The following is a 24,453-nucleotide window of genomic DNA, read 5'->3' as shown; positions in this document are numbered from 1 at the left end:
CTTCTTGAAAGTTTTATTGTAGGGTAGGACAATCTACCTGAATATCAAAACCATTGCTGTCTGCCACAAGATATATTACTGAAAACAATCAATGTCTTTTGTTCAGTTTTTTCTTTGATTGTATGGGCTTTGTCTGTGTATATCTAGTTGAATTTTGTTTGTAAAAGTGGGACAGGTAAGATAAACATAAACTAGCTAAACTACATTGACTTCTTAATTTCTTTTCACAGTTTTAAAATCGTGAAATCATGGCTCATTCAAAGACAAGAGCCAACGATGGAAAAATCACCTATCCTCCAGGAGTCAAAGAAATCTCTGATAAAATATCTAAAGAAGAGATGGTGAGAAGGCTAAAGGTTAGTAAGCAAGTAGCTGTTTGCAGGTTGAAGTTTCTTTTATACAGCATTCATCCTGTTACTATATTTTCTGCCTGAAATTATTATTTTTTCTTCTTTTGGGCTTTACCTTTACCTTTTCTATGCTCAGAGGAGGAACTTGTTGGCTATTGTGCCTTCTGTTCTACCACTTTGTTGAAGTGACTTGTCCAAAATGGTTTAAATGAGTTTAAAAAAAATCACAAATGGAAATAAGATATATTAATTTCAAATACTATTTAAATTTTATTTCAGCTTCTATAGTGGATCAGTACTTACTAGAGAAGAAAATACTGGACAACATAAAAAGAGAGTCATAATTTTGTAAATAATATGGATGCATCACAATACATTCCTTTTCTGCATTTGTGCTCCTTGAGTTCATTTTTTGATTTTGAGTTGAATCTACTTTATTCTCATTATTTTAGCCTGTATCATAATGAAGGTTGTTGATTATACTACATATTTCCATCTCATGAATTTCTTGGCTACTTTATTTGGCCTAACTCTACAGGAAGGTTGGAGAGATTTAGGGGATAATTACGTTACTGTGGTTCTTTATCTATCCATGTACTCTTGCAAAAAGGCAGGCCGGTTGGGATTGTGCAGCAGGAGTGCCTGCAACTTGCGTTTGCCCTGTGAAACAGGAGGGAACGGATGCAGGAGAGGAACCTTATGTATTCTAACAGCTGGAAGAGCTTAATTTGGAGGTTTTTTCCTTAAGAAGTAGTTTTAAGTCTGTTGGAACTACTGGTAAATGAACAGAAAACAATAAAACCCGAAAGCACAAGGATTCTTTCTCCCCCTGCTCCCAGTAACCTATCTGTGCTTTGGGAATTAGGCTGATAAACTTTAGTTAGTATAGTGCATTCTATGACGTTGAACAGAAGACAACTTTTATAACTTTATGTATGAGTGACTCCTAACAGAAAAAACTATTTGTTAGCAATTGCATATTTTTTTCACCTTGTGAAAATGCACACGGTTCTTACGGATACTTTTTTCTTCTATAGTTTCATTTTATTTTTGGCCTTGAATGTCTAGTCCCTTAAGTTCTGTCATCTTGATCTGTCTTGCAGGCAGGATGTCCTGTATTTCATGTTGGCTGCTTATTCTGGCTGTGCATTCATCAGTGTGCAGGCAGGGAGGAAACCACAAGGTGTTTTTTTTTTTTAATGAGGGATTGGATGATTTAGGCTACACTACAAGTGTATAGACCTACAGTATAAATACAGTTTCAGGTTCTAAAGAACAGTCATTGATAAATAAGTGAACTATGAGCCTCTTTGTTTCCCTGACTGCCAAATTCATATGTGTTAGGGACGAAGCACTTTTCTGTGGACTTTTATTTTAATTTACAGAAGCAGATAGTCTGCTGTTCATTAATGACAATATATTTATATTGGGAATAATCTGAGAATTATTGGGGAATTTGAGAATAAAAATATTGGAAAATGGAGAATAAAATGGAAAATATGCACAGTGAATTTATATATTAGTATAACTTACTTCACAAATTACCCATTTCTGATCCACACCATGTCCAAGTTATAGTAGATTTGGAAAGGAGATAGCAACCAAATGATTGCAGTTATGAATGGAGATGGAAAGAAGGTGGTAAACATTTGGAAATGATGAATAGTGTGAGAAGAGCATTTTTTTCCACAGTTTCTTTTCCTATACAAGAACCAAGGCATCATCTAATGAAATACATTAATTTTAGACCGGTAGTATAATAACATACTTTTTCATAAGTTGTATAACTAAATTCCAAAGCTTATTACTGTAGAAAGACGTAGGAGCCAGAAAAATTGAATGGGTTAAGAAATAAGGGCCACGTTTGGAAGATGAAGCTCCAGGAGTACTAATCATGGCGGTCTGGGTGTGATTTCAGGCTCAGGAATCCTCTAAACTATTGATCTGCAAGAAGCTAGAAAGGTGTGTTAGGAGAACTGGCTTGTTTTTCTTTGTTTTCTCTTAAACACTGTTACAGATTACTCTGAAGACAAGATGAACAGTTGTCCTGATTGTTGTCCTGACCAGTATGGAAGTTCATGTTGTCAGGGAGAAGAAACTGAAGGCTCATTTCTTGAGTAGAAAAAAGCCATACTTGTTGCAAGAACTTTTGTGGTAGCCGAATATTTATTCGTTACCGTGTTAATTATATAAATCTAACTATTTTCAATAGAAGTTATTTAAATAACTTAATAGTGTGTAACGGCACCAGTGCACTTCACATGGTTCATCTTGTGTCTGACTGGAGAGGACTTTATTTTTCTCTTAATGGAAATTATATGGACATAAGCTACTAGTCTTTATTTACCTTTTAATGAAGGATTGTAATATGCTTGAAAACTTTATAGCTGCTGTGATCCTAATGATGTAGGAGTCCTTCCATTTTAAAGTAGGATTTGTTGCTACCTGGCCAATTATAGTAAATCTTTTTGGGGAAAAAAAACCCCCAAAACACCCCCTCCCCTTTTTTTTTTAATAAAACAAACTATAAAGTAAAATAACTTGTAGTTGTTTCAGGGCTGTGGGGTTTTTCATTTTGTTTTGCTTCTTTGGGGTTTTTTTTGTTTTCTTTTTTTTGAGGAATTTCACTCATGACATTATCCTTGAAAAATTTCTTTGACTTTAATTCTCAGGTTTGTCTAATTAAGACTTTATAGCCATTTTGTTAATTTTAACAGGAGTTGAAGTCCTTAAAATAACTCTGAGTCTATGATTCAAATAAGAGACTGTAGAAAAACACAATTACTTTTTGTCAATAAGGTTTTCTCCTCCAAACAGTTTTTTAAATATAAGAATTCTTGCCAGCTAGTCGTTATTAATTATGGCTTTTCTTGCTGTTGTTCTATTTAGGGTATTAAATACTTGGTGTTGCAGACTTTTTTTTTTTCTTTTTCTTCCATAACTTTAGTCTACTGGATCCTAATAATACTAATGTGCATTTTAGTCCTTTTGGACAACATGCATGCTGCTGGGCTGCACTGAATTTATATGTGTTTCCACTGAAAGTGTGCGCTTTGCTTCTGGGCAGCACAGGGGATAAACTTGTCCTCAGAGCAGTGGTAGAGAAAAACCTGGAATTGAAAGAGAATAGAGGGGAGAAACATTGTAACCCTAAATACTTCAGGGAGAAATAAGCATTTTGCATAAAATTTTGCTGTTTTATAAATTTTTCAGTGAATGGTTGTAACAGTGAATGCTGTGGTATTTTCTGAGCTGACCAACTTGCTTATATGGTTTCTCAGAAAGATATGTGTAAGTACTACAGCCTTTCTTACAGGCTTTCAGTAACTCTACGACTGTCATGTTGGGACAATTGATGGAGGACTTGACTTGGCCCTTCCTGTACCCTACCCTGAAAAATAAGACATTGGTTACTCAAATAAGTACTACTGCATTGCTAATAATGCTTCTGAAAGAAGTTGCACAAAACCAGAAAAGGAACTTTCAGTAAGGACCCTGTTACACAGAGTACTTCATTTTATGTACTGATGTGTGTCTCTCTTTTTAGATGGTTGTAAAAACTTTCATGGATATGGACCAGGACTCTGAAGAAGAAAAGGAGCTCTACCTAAATCTTGCTTTACATCTTGCTTCAGATTTTTTCCTCAAACATCCTGATAAGGATGTACGTTTGTTGGTAGCATGTTGTCTTGCTGATATTTTCAGAATTTATGCCCCCGAAGCTCCGTACACTTCACCGGATAAACTTAAGGTAAATTGAATTAATCTCTTTCTCTATAGCAGGTTTTTAATCAGAATGATTGATATAATTGATAACTTTTTTTCCCCGCTCCCTTTTATTTCTGATTGAGCCCAAGCAATCCAAGGTTTTCACTTGATTCTGGGCTGGGGGTTTTCGGTTATGTCAAATGTTCATCAAATAAAGTGATATATAGTACATCTTTCAATACCTTGTATAGTTTTGGATTTATATTGAAAATAAATGATATATTGAACTGTCATTGGGATTTGCAGATAGTGGTCTGTTACTTTAGAAATACTGAAGCTTTTATCATAATCTCTTGCAAGATAGCTAATTCCTTCAATTGAAGAAATACCCCTGCTGTTCCCAATTAAACTACTAAGAGATGATTACTGTATTTTTATAGATGAAGTCTCTATTGAAACAAAGGAAAAGTATTTTTTTACAGAGTATCATTATTTCTGATGTGAATTGGAAAGTTTTGCCATCACAAACATCACTGATCCCACTAGATGGAGATGGTTGATAGAGAAATGCCATGTCTGAAAAGGCAGTACAGGTCTGCCCCATTTGTTACAGAAAAATTTAATTTTAGGTTGCTTTGAGTTTTTCTTTTTTATTTGTTTTTACTAGAAAACTAACTTTTTTACCAACTCGCAAAATCAAACTCCGTCCACCACACAGTCTGAATCTAGAGTCATGAACTGAATCTTAAAGAAAATCTTGCAAGGGAAAGTAACACTGAAAACTGTGTACTCCTTCTCCCCACCCTCATTTAAGAGTGTGTGGGCTTTTTTGTTTTGTTTCGTTGTTTGTTTTTTCCACAGCAGGATAAAAAGATGGCTGTAGTGGAAGGTGTATCTATTACAGTGGAAGAAATCAATCAATTTCTGATCTAGTGGTCACACTGGAAGTGCCTCTTGAGTAGGGCAAACAGTACTGTTTCAACTGTAGTACACCCTTTTGTTACCAGACATACTGGACAGATACCTAGGGGTTTCTGTTAGCTGTATTTTTGTAATTCTGAATTTTTGCACCTCTGATTATACACTACCTAGATACCTTACTTATTCATAAAATCTTTGGGTTGGAAGGCACCTTATAAGGTTGTCTAGTCCAACCCCCCTCCAGTGAGCAGGGACATCTTCAACTAGATCAGGTTGCTCAGAACCCTGTCCAACCTGACCTTGAATGTTGCCAGGGATGGGGCATCTACCACCTCTGGGCAACCAGTGCCAGTGGTTCACCACCCTCATTGTGAAAAATTTCTTCCTTATGTCTAGTCTAAATCTACCCTCTTTTAGTTTAAAACCATCACCCCTTCTCCTATGGCAACAGGCCCTGCTAAAAAGTCTGTCCCCATCTTTCTTCTAAGCCCCTTTTAAGTACGAGAAGGCTGCAATAAGGTTTCCCTGGAGCCTTTTCTTCTGTAGGCTGAACAACCCCGACTCTCTCAACTGGTCCACACAGGAGGGTGTTCCATCCTTCAGATCATCATTTTTGTGGCCTTCCTCTAGACCTGCTCTGACAGGTCCATGTCTTTCCTGTGCTGAGGGCTCCAGAGCTGGACGCAGGACTCCCGGTGGGGTCTCACCAGAATGGAGAAGAGGGCAGAATCACCTCCCTCGACCTGCTGGCCACGCTTCTTTAGATGCAGCCCAGGAGGCAGTTGGCCTTCTGGGCTGCGAGCACACGTTGCTGGCTCCTGTCCAGCTTTTTGTCCACCAGTACCCCTGAGTCCTCCTCGGCTGGGCTGCTTTCAATCCCTTCATGCCCCAGCCTGTATTGATAATGGGGGTTGCGCCAACCCAGGTACAGGACTCTGCACTTGGCTTTGTTGAATCTCATGAGGTTCACATAGGCCCATTCCTCAAGCTTGTCCAGGTCACTCTGGGAGGACCTGATTGGACCTGATTGATTACATCATCTTCAAATGGAGACAAACATTAGGCTTTCTCAATCGTGTTATATTTAAGTCTGTTTTTGAGGCATTCTGATTTCTACTTCAGTTCTGAGTGTATGTTTTCCTTTGCTTGTTAGGCTTAAAGGTTTTTTTCCCTTTTTCTGAGTTGGGCTAAGAAACGATACATCAAATTCTCTAAGAAGAAATTTTATCAAATGCTACTAAGCTTCAAATTTTATAGCATATAATATTGGAAGATTTACAGTACTGTTGTTATACTTGTAGTGTAAGCTTACTACTACTTGGGTAGAGCTCTGAACAGAGTAGGAACTTCCACTGTCACCGTTCAGTTCTGTAACCTGTGCAGATTTCAGAATTCAGGTTCTTGATGCAGATTTGTAAACTTATTTCGAGAAGTAAGGAAAGGACAAACGATACACCTTTGTTTGGGGCTATTGCGGTAGGTTTTTGCAAACCAGTTTCTGCTGAACACAGCTTTTGTGGTTGCAGGACAAGTTCTCATATAAATGTTTGAGAGTTCCCTCCGCTTCATGACAAAGAGGTAGGAGGAAGAATGCTTCCTCTTGGGGTATATCTTGGCACTATTTTTACCCAGTATTTAATATTATATCCTTACTGTAGCTTTAAGTCTTTTTTAGTATCTTTAGCACCAAAGTTGAAGATGGAAAAGGGAAATGCTGAAAAGAATTATTTCTTGAGAGGGGAAAATGTAAATACTAAGTTTTTGCCCTTGCTTCATACTCTTCTGATCTCTTTAACTTGCACATCATGCAAGTGAGATACTGAGAGAAGGGATAAGAATTTGAGGTTTCCCTCTCATATATGTATCTTCAGTATAAACCTTACATTCCCTGCTGAGTGTTGAAAGAACTTTGATGACAGGCATGGAAAATGCCACAAATAAGCTAATAAAAGCAGAACTGAACCAGGATTGTTCTTCTGGGGTCTGGAAACTTATAACTTGAGGCCTCCTCAGTCTGGGGAAAGCCTAAAGCCCAAGTCTAATTTTCTGGAGGGAAGTTGTTCTAGTCACTGATGTGTGTCTAAGAAAACCACTTGGGCAAATGGACTCTCTGCCTGACTTGGCTGAAATGAAGACTGTTAAGGGTGTATATGGTAGCAGAACTTCAACTTATCTGAATACGTTCTGTGGTGAAAGCCGTGGTTCTCATGCTTACTGAAGCCATTATGTGGTTAACTGGTATCAAGACAACAATCCAGAAAAAACTTTCAGTGTTATTCCTAAAGTTGAAGTATGAGGACTTTTGTTTTTAGACTCCGGGTTCTAATGTAGACCTACCTTATGGAGTCTGATGTGAAACCATATTGTCTAATTTGTGAAAGGGCTGCAGCTAAGAAATGGCAAAAAAAGCTTATTTTATCCTGTGTTTTGTGTTTATAAATGCGTGTTCAAATAGTATATTCTGTATGCTCAAAAAAGGGAAAAACTTTTGGGTCTTATTATGCTGGATATTAAAAAGTAGTGAGTACTTTTGAGTTTAGTTTGTCTGTCTTCCTTGAAAACAGGAATAGGAAAAAATAAATAAAATTAGGAGTAAATTATTATTTTTTCAAATGATGCCATTATTATTTGTGAAGCTTTCAGATGCTAGACATAGGTACATGTATGCCATTCATTAATCTGTGTAGTCATATACAATACAGTGGTGTGTGCTTTATAAAAATGACAAAAATTATTTTTGGTCTCAATAGGGTCTTTGAATCGCAAGTAAATAAGTGTTGCATACTGACCTGCAGGATAAAATGAAAAGATACCTTGTTAAATGAACTGATTGAGATTCTTCTGTACAAGTAAAGTTTAACAGAATAATTATACCTAGAGCTTGAGTTGTAAGATGAAGTAGTTTTTATATTTGGCATTGGTCATTCAGGTGCTCCCTTTCTTCTTTAATTGAATCTTGTCCTTCATTGAGGCTCAGTTTGTCTTCTAAACTTCACAGCACCTTCTGGTACACTAGTTTTTCAGATGATATAACTCATTTTGGGTGGGCTGCTGGCCTGCTAGTGGTTCAGGCACTGGTTTTCAAGTGGGGATTCTTCAGGCTGGCTTTTGCCTGTGAACTGAATGCTCGTGAGTGGTTGGAGTCCATTAGAGGTGTCCTTTGGACTGTGTCTTCTGGTTTAATTTCAACTAAAGAGTCAAGTTGGTATGCTCTGTAACTGATCTGAAATGTGAACTAAGCAGTGGTTCTTCTGATCATCCTTACTTAACACTTACAAGGCACAAACGTTAATGTAGTTGTATCTCTGAACACCATGCTTGCTGTCCTTTTTTTACCAAGAGATGATGTCACGTGTCATGTAATTCTTGTTTTTACCTAGAACCACAGTAAATGCTTGGCTTAATGATTTAGGCTGGATTTCATGGTTGTAGCATTAGAAAAAAGGAACCCCATTCTCATCTTTTGTCCATCTCATCATTCTTAGGGAGTAAGGGGAAATGGTCATTTGAAAACGTTACAGAAAAGCTTTCTAGACTATTTTTAGGATAGTTTTTTTCAGGGCTAACTCTAAGGCTTTCTTGTATTTATTATGGCAACTTTATGCCTTTGGAATGTATTTGATTTATTAGATCATTAGATAAAACATTATAGATACAGTTGAGATTGTGAACACTGTTTCTGGTGATATGTACTTCTGAATCTTTTGATTTAATACAGTAGTTATGACTTTCCAGCTGTTAATTACCTGAACGTTAAAAGCATTTTAAAAAGATACCTTCCTGTGTGTTTCCATACTTTTCATAATTGCCTGTTTGTTCCTTATAACCTGCTTGAATTAGTTTTGTGTGAGACTTTTTTTGGAAGAAGTCCTGTGGTGCTGAAAGTTGGTAAAGAAAGCAAAGAAAACTGGGTTTATTGTTTTTTTTTTTTTGCAAGAGACATGATCTGTGTCAATAGCATGATGATTGAGAAATGCACAAACAATACAGTGTAAGCATATAATAATACTCTTAGGAAAGCTGCAGTTGTCCAGTGCTTTTTTCCCCTTCTGTTGAAACCAATTGCAGTATAAAGTAAAAATGTAAAATTCGTTGTCTGTCTGAATAAGCTTTTGACTTCTGCAATATGTCAGCCAGTTGCAGCTCTGTTTGTCAAGTTGAGTGTTTTTCTTTTGGAAAAAAACCTTTTGCTTCCTCAGAAAAAGGTTGCTTTCTCAACCCTTTAAAGAACCATGAAGCATTTTAGAATTCCTCTTTGGCATTCTCTGTGATGTTTTGCAGATCATCTTCTTTTGGACAGTAAAATACTGTGTCTGTCACTGCTGCATATTTTGTAGTGATGAATAATACTAGTAATTTAAAAAGGTAATAATTTTTATTTTGAAAGTTTCATTGCAATTGATTAAATAACTACACTTCTTTCTTTTCAGGATATATTTATGTTCATAACAAGGCAACTTAAGGGTTTAGAAGACACAAAAAGCCCCCAGTTTAATAGATATTTTTATTTGCTTGAGGTAAGCTTCATAACTTACTTCATAATAACTGTTAAATGTAATTTTTCAACTTAATCTTGTATTAACTACTACTGTCATTTTTTCCTGTTCAACACAGAACATTGCTTGGGTCAAGTCTTATAACATATGCTTTGAATTAGAAGACAGCAATGAGATTTTTACACAGTTGTATAGAACATTGTTTTCAGTAATAAAGTAAGTATTGTCACCCCCAATTTTAATACATTATTGCATGGTTGAGGTCAGATGTTTCTAACCTAGGTATTCAGTGACTTTTAGCATTAACAAGCTTAGTTTTGTGATTCAGTTTAACTAAAGGTAGCAGTATAAATATAACAAGCTGTCAGTTTGGCCTGTTTTAATTAAACAAAACACACTGCAAATCATCTTTTTTTCTAAGCAGCTTACTGTAATTGTCTTTTCCTATGTTTATTTTATTCTGTTCTTGAAACTGAAAGTGAATGGTGTAATATGCAATTTGAAGGAATTTGGAGGATTATTGCTATAAAAATATGAGTCAGAAAATAATGGACACTGGAAGGTACTGCTAGAGATTGTCTAGTTGGCCCCCCTTGTTCAAACCAGGGTCAGCTAGAACAGATTGCCTAGAACTGTAGCCAGTTGGGTTTTGAGCATCTCCAAAGGTAGAGACTCCATGGCCTTTCTGGGCAACGTTCTAGTGCTCAATCACCCTTATGTTTAAAAAGTTTCTCTTTTCTTATGTTTGAATGGTATGTCCTGTATTTCACCTTGTGCCCATTGCCTCTTGTCCTGTCACTGGACACCACTGAGAAGAGTTTGGCCCTATCTTTACTCTCAACATAAACACAATTATAAGTTCCTCCCTAAGTCATCTCTTCTCAAGGCTAAAAAAAAGATTTTTGCTCTCTCAGCCTCTCCTTGTATGAGAACTGCGCCAGTCTCTTAATAATCTTAGTAACTCTTTGTCGGGCTGACTCCAGGATGCCTATGTCTCTCTTGTGCTGGGAAATCCAGAACTGGACACAGCACTCCAGATGAAGTCTCACCAGTGTTGAGTAGAGGGGAGGGATGTTCTAATACACTATCTCTTCATGGTAGGGACAGATACAGTCCTCTTACTCTTTTACTACAGTAGTAAATGAAGAGGGCATGAGATTCAAGAACATTTTGGAAAGTGGTATATGCAGCCGAGACTCTTGAGTATTTTGACTTCTAAGAAAACTTGTGATTTTTATATTATATTCCTTGTTGTTCGGCATAGCCATAGGCAGTACTCTGAATGGAAGTTGTACTTTATATGACTAGTACACTAAGAATTCTTGTTTTTAATTTCAGCAATGGTCATAACCAAAAAGTACACATGCACATGGTTGATCTAATGAGCTCTATCATTTGTGAGGGAGATACTGTGTCGCAGGAACTTTTGGATACAGTGTTAGTTAATCTAGTGCCAGCACATAAGGTAAGACTTAATAGTGGCTTAAGTTGTGGGGTTTTTTTTTGTAATTGTGATTTATGTATTCAGGTATTTAGATTTCATTGAGAGAATAGGTGTAGCAAATGTGTTCCTATTACTTGGATTACTTTTTCTTTAGCAAACAAATTTTTATTAGCCAGAAAATTCAGTAGTGTTTCATTGCTTTGACTCACTTGCATGAACCAAAGTGTCAGTGGTCATAGTAAACTAAAAGCTTTAGTGTCATATGACTTTACACACAGGTTTTTTTATATGTGGTCAATACCAGTAGAACTTACTATAAAAGATACATATATCCTTTGGAAAGCTTTTAATTCATGTAATGCTCTATCAACAATGCAAACTAATGTGCTGCCCTAAATGGGAGGGGAAAAAGCACTGATTTGTAGTTGGCTCTGCATTTCAGAAACGTTGACTTGATGTTACTGAAAGCACCTTGGTGTGTTTTTGATGCAGCTATAGCGCTAACCATGTTCAGAAATGGTGATTCCTGAAGAGCCCAAGTAATGGCTGTCTTTCCTTAATGAATAATGCTTTGTCCAAAAAAAAAAAAGTGCCGTACAGATGAACTGAGGAAAAACTTCAAACTTTACATGTGTTGTGACACGTAAATGTTTAAAAAGTAAGGAAGTCTGACTTCTTTGTTTAGAAAACTAGCTGGGTCCTACTGGAATCCCTTGGGCTACAGTGTAGAAGATGACTTGTAAGTTGTGTTGTGACAAAAAAGATTCTGGGAAATTATCTAGGAAATGTGTACTTATCTGGATTCTGGACAGCTCAGGCAACTTTTTTTCTTTAAGTGTCTTCAGGAAAGGGCTAACTTTACTTTTTAGAAACTACAGTAAGGTTAAGTGTGTATTAACTGAGAGATTTTTACAGTTTCGGAATGCTTTTTTAGTTTTTGGAAACAGTGGTGTACCTGAAGAAACTGAGTAGACTTTTCATAAGGTGCTCTCTGAAGAATATAGCAAGTAATGCAACATAGTGTGCCTTACCACAAATGATAAATTTCAGTAAACAAACAGCACAAAAATTATTTTTCTATTGATAATGAAAGACTAAATGCTTAGTATACATCAGTCGCTTTTTTTTTTGCTGTAGATGGTTTAGCTGTGTCCTCCAAGGAATCCAGTACTTTTATTACAAAGTAAAGCCTTGAAATACAAGAAACAAAAGCAAGACTATGCAAAATACTTCAGTTTTGTATTTTCTCACTTGTTAAGCATCTATTTCAGTGTTACCTGTGTTCAACTTTATTTGACTGTACCGTTTTTATGATTCCTGTTTAATAAACTGATTTTGAATTGAAGAATTTGCATCCTGTTAGATTGGCTGTAGCATAGAAACATTCGTTTTATAGTGGATTCAAAGTTACTGCCTGAACATTTTAATAGGATAAGGTATTTGAGGTTCGGCATTTTATTCTGCTTTTGTTTTAATCAAACTGTCTCTTTGCATAGGATATTAGTTCATAGCTTGATTTCTAATTTAAATAGTTTCATAACTTTAGACCATATTCTGTATATTTATTTTTGTTTGGATTTTTTTAACCTTTTTCATACTAATAGAAAGAAGCTTCTTATATTTTTCTGTTTAATTTCAATATCTTCATATAGTGTTTATTTAAAATTTTGGAGCTTACATAGTCATCTAACTAATGTCACGTTGGAAAAGTGTAAAGAATTCAGAGTGAGAATTCTTCCACTCATATCCATTGAGCACAAAACTACAAGGGGGTTAAGATCCACCATAAGAAAACACTATGTCTTAGCTCACCTAGCTGTTAAGCTGTATAGGGTCTGGGAAAGAGAAATTGAAAAAATCAGACTGGCCACCAAAAATGGCATAATGGCAAGTGTTGATGTAATGGCGAGTAGGGAATCCTCATCTAGTCAGGTTCCCTGGGGACCGAAGGAATACTTCTGGGGTAGTAGAAGGAGCATAGATTTTGTTACTAGCTTAGGTTTGAAAATGATGAGATGGAGAGATTGTTGTAGATATGACAACTATGTTGGTAACAAATGACACAGGTGAGTGGTGTGTTTTTAGTACAGCCAGAAAGAAGGTTGTGCACATAAGAGAATGTGGAGTGCCCTTGTGAATTGAAGGACTGTATTCTAGAAAATAGTGGTAGAGCTAGTATGACTTTTGGTGTATAAAGACTTGTATCAAGTAATGCTAGGTTGAAGACGTGAGGAGCTTGATGTGTATAATTTATCAAAGGAGCAGTCTGTAAGTGTGTGTTGGGAACAGAAGGGTCAAAAAGCTCCTTTAGTTCTGGATCCTGGATGCTAAGGTCCAGTAGCTGAAATTGAACACTAGGTTGATGTGAAAATTATATAAATATTTTTAAGAGTTGTAGTAACTCGATGAACAGTTTACCAACAGTTAATTCAATGCTCTTACCTCTTAAAATCAAGGTCAATATTTTCCTGAAGAGGAATGCTAGATATGGTCCATAGTCCTGAGCAGTAAGTCTTAATAAGCAATGGTGCTAGCAGGACGGCTGCAAAAACTCAGGCATAAGGAGCATATATAGGGGACATGACATACTATCAAACATCTGTCTACCATAATTAGTAGTCACTGAACCAGTCTAGGCTGCTGTAGCTCACTTGAGTTTGTCATCCATCTCAGTTGGCTAGAATAAAAGCCATATTGATGTACACCTGAATGAAAGTGGGTGACGCTTCTATCACAGATCAGGTATGTTAGAGTATGTGCAGGCTTACGTGAGTAGTACAGCAGATACCAGGTGATTGAATAAAACAGTAGACTTAAGAGTTGAGCACATGGTCAGACAAGTTAATTTCTTTGATGTTTAATTTTTTTTTTCCTTTTCTGGTTTCTCTTTTCTTCTTGTCTATAAACTCTTATTTAAATTCTTTTGATACTATTATATTAAGAGGGAATTAAATAAATAGTGAAGTAAACCCAGAAAAGACCAGAAGCCAGGGAGAGGTAGTCAATATGAAAAGGCAAGAAAAAAATTTCCTTTCCTTTTTAATTGCTGCCTTAGATTACAAAGCCTTTATGGCAGCACCTGTAAACAATTTTGTGTTTGTGCAGTCTGTTAGAAGGCAAATTGTACTTTATTTTCTTGAGTGTTTGCCAGAGTTCCATTTTCAGCCTCAGGAGTACTACAAGGAATCCCACATCGCACATTCCATATGCTTTACATACTTAACTTTTTGAAAAGGTGCTATTGACAATTCCTAACTGTCTCTACTAGGAACTTGCTTAATAATTAGTGTTATCTATCTTGGCAACACTTCAGCTAAGCTTTTTCTTTGTCAGCCATCCTTAAAAAACTGTTTCCCTTCCCCCGCAGAACTAGAGAATCTGTTTAAAACTGTTTTGTTAAGTGCTCTTACAAATACTGCCGCTGTGCATCCCATTGAAAATAAGAATAAAATTAAAGGCCCTTTTCAAATGCCAAGAAAATAATATGTTAAAATGTATTTTTTCTTAAGAACAGTTGCTCTAGATACAGACTTAACATTTGATTTTACTCCTAAAGTTGTAAAATTAATGACTTAATTTAATTAATCCTTTCTGAGACAAAATAAGGGACATGCATTTGTTTTCTGTTGTGTGGCTTGGGTTGTTTTTTCTTTTAAGGATGAGTACAAGTTATTGCACTCTTAATTTCTTTAAGCTGTGTTAAATAGGACATTGAGAAGCGACTGGAATAAGTAACTGAAAAAAATCAGTGGGTATGCATTGCCATCACTGCCGACCCCATTGTAGCAGTACAACTGATTTTTGGCTCTGTGGCAAATTGTCCTGGAGAACATTGTCTATATATACACGAAAACATCTGTGCCATGCTGTCAGAGAGGTTGCCATTACTTCTTGTGTCTGCAGTAGGTGTTTGTCAAACATTCTAAAGAACAACAGTTACGAAAAATGATATAGCAAAACTTTTAATGTCTTCCAGAAGTGTAAGCATCCCGATTAAAATGATCGTCCCCATCAGTGAGGGCTTTCTTAAATCATTGGAAGATCTTGAAATACATGTCATTTTTTTTTCCCCGAATGTATGGAAATAGCTACCTTTCTTAGCCAGTTGTGATCTAGACTATTTTTTCTCTTTGCAAATTTTTGTAGATAGAATGAAGTCTAATGTGAATGTTACTCAGGGTTGCAAATAGCTACTTCTAGCATTTATCTTGGCAAACATTAAGGTGTTGGGAGATTTTTTGCTTGTCCTTTAGTGGCTTAATTATGAAAGGTCTCTGTTCTTTCAGACTTCCTTTCCTAAGGCTATGTGTGAGAATTTGTTTAATTTTTAAAACTTTAGTTATTACTAGTTGTGTAGATGAATTACAGCAGCTGTTAAAAAAATGAACTGCTGTGTGAAAGATGCAAGCTGAAACTAATTAATGTGAATCAAAACAGATCTGCCTGTTGGAACTCTTCTATGCTAGGTCTGCTGTTCGGACTTGTTTTATATGTAAATCAGATCCTGCTCATGATCTAGAGTTTGCCCCTACCCAAGTGTAAGCAGTTTTCTTTGTTTTGGTGGAGGTGAGCTGTGGAAGTCAAGAAGGATTAGAGCAAGTATTGCAAGTGGCATATATTCCTTGTTACAGTTCTCTGTGCCTTTTACTTCCTGAACAGTCACAACTCTAGCTAAATAACAGAAAACAAATGCTGCAGGTGGAAATATTTTGGGGTTTTTTTTTTTTAATGTCTTAACTGTAAAGAGCAATCTAGCATGCAGAATCTTCTCTGGGACATGGAACAGCTGTACAATTTTGTAGACTGCCAATGTTGACCCTTGTATCTTGATAAGGGAAGAGGAAATTACAAGGATGTTATCATCTTCTGTAAGCATTCAAGTATCTTTCCAGAATTGGGATTTCTATTCACCTTCTGTAATGGCTTGAGTAAAACAGATACTTCAGGCATGAATGTTCATAGTCTTTTGACTTCAGTCATGTAACTTAATTCTTTCAGTAGGCAAGTCAAAGACTACTTTTGTTTTATATTAACAGAAAATTTTAACCTCTTCCCACTGCTGTCTAGAACCCTATAGTTTTACACAGTTTTTGAAATTACAGGCAATACTCTCTATCTCTGCAAATCTTCTCTTTTTCATTCAGATAGCTACAAAGGACCAAGCACAAAGAAATACCCTGGGTGTGGCAATGCATCTTGTGTTTGCTTTTCATGGTGCTAAAAGGAAGGGTTTTTTTTCCTCTTATGGATGAGATATTTAAAAAGAACAACCAGAAGCTGTCCCTTTCTACTGTTGTCTTGTTAATGGAATATGCTGGGCTTTTTTTAAATTGCAAAGACTAATCAAAATTGGGGGAACTATATTTTTACAGAAACTTTTAGCTGTTAAAAGACTATATATTTTTTGGTATTGAAGACTTTTTCCTTCATTCTTGTATGTGTTAATCAAGTCTGCAGTGTGTGTCACAAAGTGTGAGTTGCATTTGCTTCTGAACATTTCTGAAAAATAATTGTGATGTAGAAGTTGGAGAAAGGACATAGCAACTAGAGGGTGGAGAATGTGTGCTGCAAAAGGAAGGAAACAATGATAGAGCAATAACCCAGTTAGACAAATGGAGGAGTAGCAATGTTGTGGAGTGTTCGGGTTTTTTTATTATTTTTAATATTAGACTTTTGCAATTTTGCTCATGTATTCAAATTTTAGGTGATTTGTTTTTTTGTTTTGTTTTTTTTTGTTTGTTTGTTTGTTTTGCTTTGCTATCTCAGTCAAACAGACTGAGAGTATATCTGGGAGATACTACGGAGAGACTGTGGTGGTGGTCACAGATGGCTGCTTGATGCAAGGAGAGAATTTGTACTTTCTACCACAATCCTGTTCAGAGCCTTGCTTCTGTGGTGATGAAATGCCTCAATGTTGCTTTATGTCACTTTCCTGTTTTTTGGAGAAGCTGATAAGGAGCAGCAGTAAAATGCAGGAACTGACTTCACTGAATGTCAGGCTTAGATGGGCAACTGAAAAGTAAGCCCCAATTTGCCAGGGAAGAGCTTTCTCAGTAACATCAGTGGAGACCACAAAGCTCTGTTTGGACTAGGTTTGTTCTTACTGTATTACCTTTGCTACTAAAAGTATAAGAGAATAGGCTCTTTCTTTAATGCATTTACCAGTATGTGGTAGCTTTAAATTGTGATATTTATTTTTGAGATTAATGCATATGCTTAAATTTTTTCTTTTTATTTTTTTCCCTGCACCCCAGAATTTAAACAAGCAAGCCTATGACTTGGCAAAGGCTTTACTAAAGAGGACAGCGCAAGCAATTGAACCATACATTACTAACGTAAGTGAAGACTGCAGACAAATACGTAAATCAGTACATTTTTCAGCTGAGCTGTATTATAAAAAGAATGAAGTGCATATAGTCAAATAGGGCTGTAAAACAAATTTTTACAGTAAGATTTTTACGAACTCTCAATTGTTGTTTGAGAGAACTGTTGTATTAATGAAGCACTGCGAAACTTGTCTGTTTTGAGTCTAATGCTTTACCATATAGAAACTACTAAGCCCATAACAGTTTGGATTTATGAAATGCTGTCTGGATTTATTTTCTGCTGTCTTGGGACACCTTGCACTTCAATCCTTAATGTGACCGGAAGACCAAATGTACTTATATGTATTGTTCTGATAAAAATTATTCCTGTGGCAAAATTCTTTCTCTAGTGAGGAGATGAGACTATTTAGGAGCTAGGTGAAGATAGAGTAGGATTTTAATGCCGTTGTCACAGGAAGAAAGGAATCTAAGAATTAAGTCTAAGAATCGATAGTAAGGAAGAAAGCCAGTGAGTGGATTGAAGGTTGTAGCCAAGTTGTGTAGACATCATAGACATTGCAAGAACTGAGGGATGAGAGTAAATAAAGATCAGACAGGGGTATGCTTGAAATTAAGTTGCACAATAAAAAAAAACAAAACAACCCACTTAAAAAAAAAAAAAGTAGTTAAGGATTTAGCAGGTCTCATGGCAGCTATCCAAAACCTCAAGAGCTTGAAAACAATAGAAAATTTTCCATGTTTTCTGTTGCTTTCAGACTTGTAACATTTGTGGTACTTGGAAAATGGATACCTTCTAAGATTTCAAAAAAATCTTCAGTGAAAGCTCTTATTCCAAACCTGTTAGTCAAACCTGCTGTTTGGGAAGGCATTGCTGCATAGGAGTGTGTGTTTAATGTTGTTCATCTGTCAGGTTAGATTACAAACTGGGTGACATTTTGTGGGTCTTAAGGAAGTCTGTACAATAAGAATCTTCCTCCTATGGAAAATATGTACATGGATTCTTCTGTTCTTGGTTTCCCACGAGTGGGAAATATTATGCTGTCTGGTTTCTTTGTTTTGAAAGTTACTTTCTTTGTTAAAACATGTGAAAGACACAGTAGGAGTTAGTTGCCTAACTGGGAATGTATACATTCCGGGCAACCCTGTGTCCAGAAAAGGAAAACATTTTCTGTGAGACAGTACGGAGTCTTTAACGTGAATAAAATGCACTTATCTGTTGTTTTCTAGTCATTATTTCTAGAAACTGTTGACTTTTTCTATTGTGTCGCTTGCTGGGGTTCACTTTATAACCTTAGAATGTGCCAGTTTTCATCTTAGTTTCTTTGCTGAGACGATTAACTTTGTCAGGTACGGAGGGTCACGATGTTCATCTGTCCCAAGTTATAGGAAACTGAAGTGCCAGTTAATTGTATTTGGTTGCCTTAGTGTCAGGTGGAAATAGTATAATTTTTTTAGCCACACATGTGTATTGTTTTAACCCAAAGAAGAGAGAAAATTTCCAAAATATGTCCTCTCCCTTATGAGTAAGGGTGGAATACTCCTGTTTAGTTGCTTCTTGCCCATCTATGATGAGAGGATATATAGTTGACAGTAGTGTGGAGGTAACGTTTGATACTAGAAAATATTTTCTTTAATAAGTAGTATGAAGTTTCACTCAAACCCATCAAGTTAACTAAGAAAGAATAATTGCTTTACAGTTGCATTATGCTGCTTGTAAATAGAAATTCTGGAACAGTCAGTTATTAATTCCTACGCTTTTGCTTACAACTCCTTAACCTGTCAACTGTGGAGTATAGTAATTATCCAGTTGTTTCAATCTTGTTTTAACTAAATGTTAGAATGTTTTCAAAGTGATTGTTCTCAACAGTGAAATAACTAAATATAGTCACATTATAAAAAGATCTGATGCACTGGAACTCCTTTGAAGTTGTGTTTCGTAAATCATTTGTAGACTTGCTCTGTTAAACTAACCATCAAATTTAATGTGTTTTCCTTTGCTAGTATTGAATACAAAAGTGTTTTAAGATTTCTACTACAGAATTGTAATCTATGCATGCTTCCCCCCCACTTTTTAAAAATTGTTGTGAAATAAATGCTGTAAGATTGAAAGGTAGGCTTAGTAGTAGACAAGCATAGGATTTAGAAGAGTGCATATATACTCTTGTTATTGACTCTGTTTTATTTTACAGTTCTTCAACCAGGTCCTCATGCTTGGTAAAACTTCAATTAGTGACCTGTCAGAGCATGTGTTTGACTTGATTTTGGAGTTATACAATATTGACAGTCACCTCTTGCTTTCTGTTCTACCACAGCTTGAATTCAAACTTAAGGTAAACACTTTGTATACTTTCTATGTATTTGAAACATGTCCTTTGACTATGAATATTTTTTTTCACTGACAAGTTTGTCAAATTATTTGGCATATAGAACTATATTTTATATGTAAAAATGTATCATCTGCATTGTTTAAAGGAAAAAATAATAAAAGCCCTCAAAAAGAGGATAACTTAATTTAAAATGTGTTAACTATAACACATGTGTGGATATTGCTTGGGTTTTAGTTGTTTGGGTTTTCTTGGCTTCTATCTTTCAAGTAATAACTTGATTTTTTGGCAGTGTGAGAATCTGACCTGCTTTGTTCCTTGGTTTACTGTAGTATTTATTGTGAAGAGCTTTAATATGTTGAAAATACCTTGTGCTGCTAGCTGTGCAGAGAAACGATACCTGTTCAGAATAGCAGATTTTAACAGGGAAAAGTTGGGCTCCACACTAATGGAAACGGATGTATTGACAGTTTTGTCCAAATGGAAGACCTGTGACAGGTGGAAACAGCATCTGAGTGATAGTGCTAGCTATCTATTTTAATAGGTATTTTTCTTTTTGATTTTATACCATTTCAGAGAGTCTCCATCACTTGGAAAAATTCAGTATAACAGCTGGTACTTCCTTGATTCTGCACTGCTTTTATTCCATTTGTCATTCCATGGGGCTTCTGTGGAAGTGTGGAATTTGATTCGTTTTGTATTACTGAGTTTGAAAGTGATTTGTTACTAACCTTGAGGGCTAATGTGCAGTGGGCAACTTTTACATTTGCATGTGTTTTTACTATCAAGGGCAGATGTCAAGTCTGTAGAACCTTTGGCCTGTTCTCATTGAAGTATTTATTATCATAGTGGCTTGTTCATGCTTATTATTTTTTCACTAATGTTGCTAGGCAGGCACATTACTTCTGTTATATGAGTTGTTTTTTAATGGTTATATCTTTCCATTCATATTTCCGAAAGAAATAGGTTTCAAGCAATGTTTGCTGTCTGTGTCTTAAGGTAGACTTTTTTCAGCCTGTAATTTCTGCTTTTACAGATGGTGAAAAATTAGTGTTCTCAGTCCAATAAAAACAGTACTTCCGCAGCTGAAGCTGTTATTAAAGAGATTTAATCTTAACTGCTATCACATCCGGTTTTTTCCATAGCCATAATTGCAGAATCATTAAGGCTGGAAAAGAGCTTTAAGATCATCAGGTCCAATCATCAACCCAACACCACCATGTCCACTAAACCATGTCCTGAAGTGCCACATCTACACGTTTTTTGAACACTTCCAGTGATGGTGACTCCACCACCTCCCTGGGCAGCCTGTTCCAATGCTTGACCACTCTCTCAGTAAAGAAATTTTTCCTAATATCCAATCTAAACGTCCCCTGGTGCAACTTGAGGCCATTTCCTCTCGTCCTATTGTTAGTTACTTGGGAGAAGAGACCAGCGCCCTCGTCGCCACAACCCCCTTTCAGGTAGTTGTAGAGAGTGGTAAGGTCTCCCCTCAGCCTCCTCTTCTCCAGACTGAACAACCCCAGTTCCCTCAGCTGCTCCTCATAAGACTTGTGCTCCAGCCCCCTCACCAGCTTTGTTGCAGTAACCTTTCGATCTTTAGGTCCATTTAAAACTGCAGGTTCTTAAATTGTCTTCCTGCTCCTTCATTGACTCTCATATTCCACTATTTCAATACGGACTTCTTTTTTGTATCCTATTTTACCATTGGAATTGGCAGGTTCAGTAGCCCAACACTGTCAAGCTTTTTATTTCCCAGCCCCCAGGAACAACTCGTGGTCACTTCCTTCAACTGGGGGATTTCAGCCCTAAGTACTTACATGTTTTCTTTGTACTTCTTAATTTACAGCACTTTTTGTTTCATGTTTGCATTTCTGTTCTTTGTTTAGTATATCTTATTTAGATTATGAACATCTATTTTTGTTGCTTTTTGTCTCCTTGATCCTTAGTGTAGTTTTCTACTTGTGGCCTGAACCCTTGAGGGTAAGATGGTTCACGTTTGACCTTTTTTAAGATCCAGATCCAGTTTAACAATGTTTCCAATAGAAATGTACATTTTGATAGTTACATTCTTACTACTCTTATTCCTTGTTGTCTTGTTGAACTCTGTACAGTTTGTAACTATTCTGAGAGCATGGGGCTTCTGTTTGAATCATCTTGTTCCTTCAGGTGTGTGTTTTTGATGCCTTAACCTGCCTATTGTGTCCTATTGGCTGTCAAATGTAGTTTGACCCATCTTTTACAGGAAAAAAAATCCAAAACAAAACAAAAAACAACCCCCAAAAAACCCTCTTCTATTTGGAATAGGATAATCCTGGTTTAAATCCTGAGAGACTGGAACAGGTTGCCCAGGGAAGTTGTGGATGCCCCATCATTGGCAGTGTTCAAGGTCAGGTTGGACAAGGCTTTGAGCAGTCTGATGTAGTGAAAGATGTCACTACCCATGGCAAGGGATTTGGACTACACAATCTTTAAAGGTCCCTTCCAACCCGAACTGTTTTATGGTTCTAAATTAATTGAGAGGTCTGCAAGATCTTTCTGTGGTTAAAACAGTATTTTTAAGATGTATGTTGTGAAATATTAATGAAATATGGTCAGCTTATGGTTTTTCTGAGATCAACACAAGTATGTTCTTTATGCTGATGGGATAAAATGTTCTTTATGCAGCAATGATAAATAACTTTCCACTCCAGCAGTAGCTGTAGCTTTATTCTAAACAGCAGCAGCTAGTGTCAAAACATTTTTAATTCAGGGTAAATAGCATGCTAGAGTGTTGAGAAGAGAGTGTGATTTCAATGGAACTCAGGCTTCTTACGGTAGACAGCAGCAAGTGTTCTGCTGCTTTGAATGAAAGGAAACTGGACAGCAGTATCCCTGTTAGCTTGACAAAGCCTTGATCAGGTGGGTGGTAAAGGAGAAAACTATGCTTGGCAGTCCATACTGAAATACAGGAGGGGGGAGAGATCTTTTTGAATAAAGGTGAATTAAAGTTAATGATACAGTAACCATGAACTTCAGTGATCTCTGCATATCATTCAGAGCTTGAGCAGATGATTTTGGCTTTTCTAGATTTGGTATGTAGTATTGCATCTTTATCCATGCCCATAGATGAAGAGCCTTGTCTTCTGAGGTCGCTCACTGTGGACTGTACTGGGTATTTCAGTAGAAGTTTGTGGAGTACATTTAGGTCAAATGCATAGTTTCACAGGGACGTACAGTTTTTGTTGTATGAGACTGATATGGGTCTTGAATATATAGGTGCAATAATAGAAGTCAAATACGAGGAGCAAATACTCAATGCTTATGGGGTTAGCTACTGTATTCTCATATTGCTGCTAAAGAGCTTTGCATTACTCTTACAGCAGGTGATGTTAAATGAAAACTGTCGTGTCAACTGTTGAGGTGTCAGTTTTGAGGAGTGAGGATGTGTCAGAATAATCTCATCTTGTATGCATTGAACACATGGAAGTGGACATATGAGCTGTGCTTCTCAAAGATAAATTAGGTAGTTGCTGTTTTTGAAAACATGTGTTTTCTTTATAACTGGCTTTAAAAGCAGTGAGTAAAAAAAAAAAAAAAAATTTGGCCAGATGGAGTAGACTCATGGTAGACTTCCTCTGAGCAAGACACCAAGTGTTCTGGCACATTTTAAAGCTGATGATTTAAAAAAATATTTTCAGGTGAAAACTTGGCAAGTTCTGTGTGAATTTGAACAGAACCCTGTATTTTTCATCATTTCAATGAAATTTAAAATAAGTAAATTTCTTAAAGCATTTTTCAAATTGTTTTTTTAATGTAGCTTGAGCCATTTTTATCCAAGTGCTGTTCTTTTTAAATTCTTTTGCCATTGTCTAGAAGGTCTTTTGCCAGTAGAGAATGATAAATTGTTACTTTCACACAGATGTTAAACAGTTTTTAATGTTTTTTTTTTTACTGGCCCTATCATGTAAATGCTGAAGAACAATGAAGGTTGGCTCAGTATGTCACAGGACTTCAAAATAAAATTGGAAATAATAATGAGGTCTTCATATAAGAAAAGAATGGTGTGACATGGGATTTCCGAAGGCAAATATTATAGAACTTGATTACCGATAACCTGAAAAAAATTTCTTCATTTTTTGGGATGTCATTTGGCAAAAAAGTGGTAAATTATTACCCGAACGAGAGAAGACAGGAATTCCTGGAAGAATGATCATGTGGTTAAAGACTCTGAAGGATCATTCTTGAGACACTCCATCTGTTCTAATGGTATATGTATTTTTCTTCCTGTTACTGAGCTCTTAGAGATATATGGTTTAGTTTGTTCATCCTTCCTTCCTTTTCATTTGAGATGCATCAAGGAGACACATGTTCTGGTCCTGGAGCCATGTGATTATCGACAGATCTTATTTGGTGAATGGGATGAATCTGTTTATGCTGAGAGTTGCCTTTCCAGCTATGCTTCCTGCACCGAAAGCAAAATGCTCATTCACATCAATTAATTTGTAGTAACATTGCTGAAACTGAGATGTACACCGCCATCATGATGTCCTCTGGAGCAACTTGAAATACTTATTATATAGATGTTGTTGCTGATGGAGAATTATTTCTGTGCTGTCTGCCTTTTTGATTCTGTACAAACATTCCTCCTGTGACTCCTCCATTTTCTTGTGTTTGGCACTGCTGGGATTTTTTTTCACTACACTTTATCCAAAGGACAGTAGGTGCCAGAGACTTAAATGTCACACCAGCCACCTTGCTCTTGTCTTAACATCATTCATTACTGGAGCTTAGTGGGCTGATGCTACTACCACCAAGCATTATCAGCCAGTAACATCTTTGGATGGAGTGGATAGAGTTGTTCTGTAAGTCTTCTGGTGTCAGATCATCTCTAGATAATCTGTT

At 36.4% G+C, this 24,453-nt stretch overlaps 1 protein-coding gene across 2 annotated transcripts in view; it reads left to right on the top strand.

Annotated features, from left to right (window-relative positions):
• Positions 1-248: 248 nt before the first annotated feature.
• Positions 249-24,453, top strand: part of PDS5B (PDS5 cohesin associated factor B) — a gene marked incomplete at both ends in the record, with an annotated part of 92,667 nt that continues 68,462 nt past the window's right edge. For both annotated transcript variants that reach the window (XM_082013903.1, XM_082013902.1), the window contains 7 exons: positions 249-356; positions 3,898-4,101; positions 9,410-9,496; positions 9,594-9,691; positions 10,814-10,940; positions 17,174-17,254; positions 19,435-19,575. In XM_082013903.1, the coding sequence (XP_081870029.1) occupies positions 249-356; positions 3,898-4,101; positions 9,410-9,496; positions 9,594-9,691; positions 10,814-10,940; positions 17,174-17,254; positions 19,435-19,575 (846 nt within the window). The remainder of the gene's footprint in view (positions 357-3,897; positions 4,102-9,409; positions 9,497-9,593; positions 9,692-10,813; positions 10,941-17,173; positions 17,255-19,434; positions 19,576-24,453) is intronic.

This window comes from Phaethon aethereus, assembly GCF_964289735.1.
Source record: "Phaethon aethereus genome assembly, chromosome: 1".
In the NCBI taxonomy this organism is placed as follows: domain Eukaryota; kingdom Metazoa; phylum Chordata; class Aves; order Phaethontiformes; family Phaethontidae; genus Phaethon; species Phaethon aethereus.
The sequence above is the reverse complement of the archived record's forward strand: the minus strand, read 5'-3'. Positions and strand labels throughout refer to the sequence as shown.